This window comes from Osmia bicornis, unplaced genomic scaffold (assembly GCF_907164935.1).
Source record: "Osmia bicornis bicornis unplaced genomic scaffold, iOsmBic2.1, whole genome shotgun sequence".
In the NCBI taxonomy this organism is placed as follows: domain Eukaryota; kingdom Metazoa; phylum Arthropoda; class Insecta; order Hymenoptera; family Megachilidae; genus Osmia; species Osmia bicornis.
Window position 1 is genome coordinate 6,297 of NW_025791153.1, and position 6,348 is coordinate 12,644.

General features: G+C 48.8%; 2 protein-coding genes across 2 annotated transcripts; both read right to left on the reverse strand.

Moving 5' to 3' along the window:
• Window positions 1–1,157: 1,157 nt before the first annotated feature.
• LOC123988850 lies at window positions 1,158–2,153 on the reverse strand. Its single transcript, XM_046289610.1, has one exon. It carries the CDS (start codon window positions 2,151–2,153, stop codon window positions 1,158–1,160), a length of 996 nt encoding a protein of 331 aa, XP_046145566.1.
• Window positions 2,154–3,740: 1,587 nt separating this feature from the next.
• On the reverse strand, window positions 3,741–6,103 carry LOC123988851. The gene is made up of 2 exons (XM_046289611.1): window positions 3,875–6,103; window positions 3,741–3,758 (listed from the first exon to the last, which is right to left on the reverse strand). The coding sequence occupies exons 1-2, from the start codon at window positions 6,101–6,103 to the stop codon at window positions 3,741–3,743; spliced, it is 2,247 nt and encodes a 748-aa protein (XP_046145567.1).
• Between the last annotated feature and the right edge of the window lie 245 nt (window positions 6,104–6,348).

Below are 6,348 nucleotides of genomic sequence, written 5' to 3' on the forward strand. Positions count from 1 at the left end.
ATTACATTACATCTGGTGTAGATATAGTAATAATGATGTTGTTATTCAATGTACATTGGTCTGTGGGATTAAATCAGTATATTATATTTCATCTGATGTAGATATAGTAATAATGATATTGTTATTAAATGTACGTTGGTCTGTGGGATTAACTCAGTGTATTAAATTACATCTGATGTACATATAGTAATAATGATATTGTTATTAAATGTATATTACATATCTAATGTAGATATAGTAATAACGATACTGCCATTATATGTACATTGATCGGTGGGAAGGGATCATTATATTACATTATATCTAATGTACATATAGTAATAATGATATTGTTACCAAAATTACATTGATCTGTGGGAAGGGATCAGTATATTACATTATATCCAATGTAGATATAGTAATAATGATATTGTTATTAAATGTATATTACATATCTAATGTAGATGTAGTTGTTCAGGATTGATGGAAATCCTGGATGGATTGCGCTGGGAAAGAATTTTACACTTGCTGGGTCGGTTTCACAAATTGATTTATTTGAGTCAATGATAAAATTGCGTGAACGCGATGAACTGACAAATAATGATTAAGCTTACAATCATCAGCTGTGAATCTTTGCGTACAAGAAAATGAATCGTCTGAATGATTTTGATTACAATTACAATGATTCGTCATGAAGAATGATCTTACTTGAGTTGAGACATATAAATTATTGATTTGATCTGTCACCTGATCCGTTGAATTGACAATTGAATTGATCGGCAGTCGTGAACAATAAGCCCCGTTAATTTTATTAATTCGGCCCGCTATGGTGATGGTGCCCGTGAGCGCGTGCGAGATTGACACGTGGTTGGCGGCTCACGTTTCAATGAATTATTTGTAAGTGAACATTACCTGGTGATCCTGGTCGCTAGCACTGTTGCGAGGGATCGTGAGCTGAAGATTTGACTCGTGAACTGGAATGAATCGCACTTGAACACTTTTTTGAGACGCACGTGGTGATCGGTGTGAATCAGTGATCGATAATGGCGGCGTTGCGCGCGAGCCGGCGAGAAGACCCCTCCTCACGCGGTACATAGATGGGCAACTCCCGATCGATAAATCGATCGACCGTGAGCGCCATCATGGCTGAGCGGATTCTCAAACATTTCCGCCCGCCATCAGCAACTCGTTGATGATGTTTCTGCAGAGGTGAGCTCAGCTTGATGGTGAACAGGCAGGATGACAAGCTTGGTGATCGGTCTGACGAGAGTCGTGGTTGCAGTCTTCACGGTTGCAACCCTGGTGAGGGCATCCTTGCCGGGGTGAACTTCGGTCACTCTTGCGAGTGGCCACTTGCTCGGTGGAAGATGCTCGTTCGTGAGCAGCACCAACGAGCCTGTCTTGATGTCGTTCGATGGGTGATGCCACTTTGAGATTGATTGAAGTCTCTGCAGGTAGTGTCGAGACCACTGAGACCAGAAGTGTTGAACCCTCTGTTGGATCAGTTGCCATTTCGACAATCTACCTGGTGAGACGTCGAGCAGTGATGGTTCTGGTATCGTGTTGAGCGCTGAACCGATGAGGAAGTGTCCTGGGGTGAGCGCAGAGATGTCGTCGGGATCGTCACTGAGCGGCTCCAATGGTCTTGAGTTGAGCACCGCTTCGATCTGTGTGAGGAGAGTGGAAAACTCTTCGAATGTTAGTAAGAGCTCACCAATTGTTCTCCTGAGATGGTACTTGATTGATTTCACCACAGCTTCCCATTTTCCTCCCATGTGAGGAGCAGCTGGTGGGTTGAACATCCATTGAGTGCTGTCAGCTGACAGAATCGATGCGATCTGTCGGTGCTCCTGTGAACTTAACGTGAACAGGCGTTTGAGCTCTGCCTGTGCTCCAATAAAATTTGTACCACAGTCAGAGTACAACTTGTGAGCGATCCCTCTTCGTGATGAGAATCTTCTGTAGGCTGCCAGAAATCCCTCGGTTGAGTAATCGCTGACAACCTCGAGGTGAACAGCTGATGAGGAGAAACATACGAACACGCAGATCCATCCTTTGATTGTTTTCGAGCCTCTTCCCTTTGAATTTTTCATTGTGATCGGTCCTGCATAATCGACACCGGTGTGAGCGAATGGTCGTGATGGTGTGACTCGACAGAGAGGTAGTTGACCCATCATCTGACGAGCACGAATCCCCCTCTGACGAGCACACACGACACGTCTCAAAATGTGAGATTTTACAGGAGCTCTGCCACCGATGATCCAGTACCGTTGTCGAATGTATGCGAGCGTGAGCTGCGTTCCTCCGTGAAATGTTCGCTTGTGAGCATCTTCAATGATGATCTTCGACAGGTGAGCGTCCCGTGGGAGGATCGCTGGATGTTTTTCATCCCTGCTGAGCGCTGTGTTTGTGAGTCTTCCTCCCACTCGTATTGTTCCCTGCGAATCGATGAAGGCGGTGAGGCGACTGAAGGGGTGAGTTTGTAACGGGGCGGTCTGGTCGGTGCGCACGGCGTTGCGCACCGCGGTCGGATTCCCCGTGCCAGGGTTCGCTTGGGAACAGGTTCGGGTAAATAACGAGTCGGTGTTAGTAGAAAAATAGAAATATTTATTCAGAAATAAGCATAAGGCTGGTAATTATTCGGCGGTTGGTGGGCCGCCGGCCGCGGCCCCGGGTGTCGCCGCCGGTGGTGTCGGCGGTATCTCCTGCCGTTCGCGCTACAACAGAAAATAACCTAACCGTGAGCTGGCGATGGAGCCGTGTCGCACTTAAATCTATGCATACAGGGTCTTACGAACTACGCTCGGGACCCGGCCCGTCACATGAGTAACGCGGTCTTACTAACTAACGCCGGTCGTAGCCGTCGCTACGCGGTCTTAACGTAGCGCGGGTCGTAGCTGTCGCTACGCGGTCTTACTTGCTACGGCGCGGAGTGAGAGCGCGGCGCGGAGCGCGAACGCGAACGAGAGAGAGAGACGCGGTGTTCGGTGTCCGCGGGAAACGCGGAGTCGCTGGAGGCTAGGAGCGGGGATGGCCCATTCGGGCCGCCGGTCTTTATTTGAAATTCGCGCTGTGGTGTTTCGCGCTGCGGTGGAGTTGTTGCCCGCTTGCCTGACTCGGCTGTCTTCTCGTACACCGTGGTCAAGCCTAGCAGTGAACGAGGCGACGACCAATCCTGGCTCGCCCTGGGTCAAGCCTCAGGACGGGACGGAATCGGTTGCCATAGGCCGGATGCGGTGCCGTGTAAGCTAGCGCCTGGAACCCCGCGGACAAACCGGCGGATGTTACGGGCGCGCACTAGTTTGGTCATCCTGGGTCAAACCTCGGGACTGACGAAGCTAGGCGCCTACGGCTGCTGGACCGATTGGGAGCTGCCAGCTCGTGACGTACGTCACGAGCCGACTGCCGGTGAACTCGTCGTCGGGACAAACCGCAACGCCGAGTCTGCCGGTGCTCCGGTCCGACCTCCTGGGAGGTCTGCTCGGGGCCGAGGCCCCGAGGCAACTCCTCGATCCACGCGTCGATCGATCATACTTATAGCCTCGCTCGCGGGAGTGGGGAGGCCGCCGCGGTGGGGGTCCGCGATGCGCGACGCCGATCCGCGGCTGTCGTCGCAAGTTGCAGGCAGGGTTGAGCCTGTGTTGAGCGTCTTGATTTCGCTGGTGAAATACAAGTGTTGAGTCGCGTGAATCCAAAAGAGCTGCGCCTTCTCCATGTCGCAGGATGGTATGATGATTGCAGGAGGAGTTTCGAGCTTTCTCTTAAGCCGTGAGGCAAACCTGAAACAAAGTGCAGTCAGTCTATACAGCTTAATAAGAGATGAATATTTGTAAATGAGATCCCAATGATAACTTAGCTTTTGAGCTGAGGCAAAGAGTGAGACATTGGGTCTCACTTCGAGTTCGCTGTTTAAAGTTGAGAGTTCCTTTTGCTCTGGCCAATGATCTTGATTTCGAGCCATCCAGGGAGGACCTTTCCACCAAAGCTCGAATCGTTGAAGTTGATCTGTAGAAATGCCTCGGGAAGCACAGTCGGCTGGATTAGAAGTACCTGGAACATGCCTCCAATGCGCATTTGGAGTGAGTTCTTGGATCTGAATGACTCTGTTCCGAACGTAATCCTTCCAACGTGATGCTTGCGATTTGATCCATGTGAGCGAAACTTGAGAATCCGTCCACAGGTGCGTTGCATTGATCTTTACCTTGAGCGTTGATTGAACATATTTTGTGAGTTTTGCCAATAGGAGTGCTGCAGACAACTCCAATCTTGGTATTGTGAGCCTCTTCAGCGGTGCAACTTTTGTCTTGGAACAGACAAGTGACGTCGTTGAGTTGTTGGACGGAGAGCTAACGGTGATGTAAATCACCGCTGCCATGGCAAGTTGAGAAGCATCAGAGAATCCATGAATTTCTACAATTGAATTGCTCCACGTGTTGAACCATCTTGGGATCGATAGCTTGGCCAAGCTGTTGAGATCTTCTCTGATGATGAACCATCGTGATACAATTTGAGACGGTAATGGATCGTCCCAATTGATTTTGTGTAGCCAGAGTTCTTGTAATAGCATCTTTGCTCGTACTATTACCGGTGAGACGAAACCTAATGGATCAAATATCCGAGCCACTTCGGACAATACGAGGCGTTTTGAGCACTTACTTGGTTGATCTGTGATCGTGGATGAAAAGCCAAAATTGTCGGTTTGAGGCATCCATTGAATTCCGAGTAATTTGGTAGTGCAGTCGTCAAATGATATGGGAGCTGACGATTGTGTGGATGACGAAACAGCCCGTAGAAGATCTGGGTGAGTCGCATGCCATTTTGCGAGTGGAAATCCGCCCGCGTTGCACAATGCAATCAGCTGTTGAGCGACCTCCACAAGTTCCAAAATTGAGTCTGCTCCTCCAAAAATATCGTCCACATATCTGCCATGTGTGAGCGAAGGCGTTGCCAGAGGGAATCGATGACCCTCATCGTGAACAAGTTGCATGAGTGCTCGTGTCGCCAGGAAGGGAGCCGCCTTTGTACCGTACGTGACAGTTGTGAGCTGGTAGGGGATGACATTGCGGTCGTCATCGATCCAAAGGATTCGCTGGAGATCCCAATCATCCTTGTGAACTGCTACCTGGCGATACATTTTTGTGATGTCTGTGGCAAAAATGTGGCGATAATGGCGAAGCCAAATTAGAACATCTGTAACATTCAAGAGCAAATTAGCACCAGTATGCATTAAATCGTTGACTGATTTGCCTGATGTCGTAGCTTTTGATCCGTTGAATACAACCCTGAGCTTCGTTGTTGAACTGTCGAGACGTAGAACTCCATGGTGAGGCAAATAATATGGTTGAAGATGAGCAGAGGTCTGAGGTGTTGAACCGTCAGAAGAGACCCTCAACCCTCCTGATGCCGAAGCATCATGTGCCAAGGTCATCTCCCCATCAGGCCCAACGTTCTCAGCCTCTCGTGATGAAATTCGTTGATGATCTGGAGCCTTTACCATGTGTCCTAATTCTTCGTAATCTTTCATGAACTCGACGTAGAGCTGGTTGTATGTTGAATCCTTGGAGAGTCGTCGCAAAGTGCTTTGTAGACATCTTTGAGCAATCTTGTGTGAATTGCCTAAGAGCGATGCTGGTGCCTTGAGTGGAATGCGAACGATGTACCTTCCTGTGTGATCACGAGAGTGAGTCGCACAGAAATGTGATTCGCATTCTTCTTCCTCCGGAGTGAGCGTGCTTGGGATATCCATTGGTGATTCCTCTTGAACCCAGAATTTGGTGAGCAGCTCTTGCAGATTGCTCTGGTCGTCTTGAGTAACTGCAAAATGTGAATAATGAGTGGTTGAATGTGATTCGTTGACTGGGCCAATGACGAGCCATCCAAAAATGGAAAGTTGAGCAATTGGTGTTGTTGGTGAGCCCTTGATGATATTTGGCTTGATGATCCTTCCGTAGAAATCCGCTCCAATGATTAAATTGACTGGTCGTGGTGTCAAGAAATCATTGTCCGCCAACCTCAATTTTCTAATGTGAGGCCAGTCCGGAGTTCTCATTGAGAACGATGGCAGGATTGTCGTTACGGCTGTGAGCACGTGAGCCTGGATGCAGACAGTCTGTTGTGAATGCATCGATTGGAGTATGACAGTGACTACACCCTTTGTTTCAGTTGATTTTGTTCCACCAACACCAATTATTGTGATGGATGATCGGTGTCTCCGAAGGTTGAGCTGGCTGGTTAATTCTTCGGAGATGAAAGAGAGTTCTGATCCGGAGTCGATGAGCAGACGAACGTTGTGGAATGTTGAGTCGGTCTTGAGGCGAGCCTGAGCCGTTGCGAGGAGCGTGAAATGAGCGGTTTTGGTGACGACTGCAC

What these genes read in the sequence shown, in the direction of transcription:
- LOC123988850 (XM_046289610.1), bottom strand. Translation starts at nt 2,153, where the DNA reads ATGGGTCAACTACCTCTCTGTCGAGTCACACCATCACGACCATTCGCT.
- LOC123988851 (XM_046289611.1), bottom strand. Translation starts at nt 6,103, where the DNA reads ATGCATTCACAACAGACTGTCTGCATCCAGGCTCACGTGCTCACAGCC.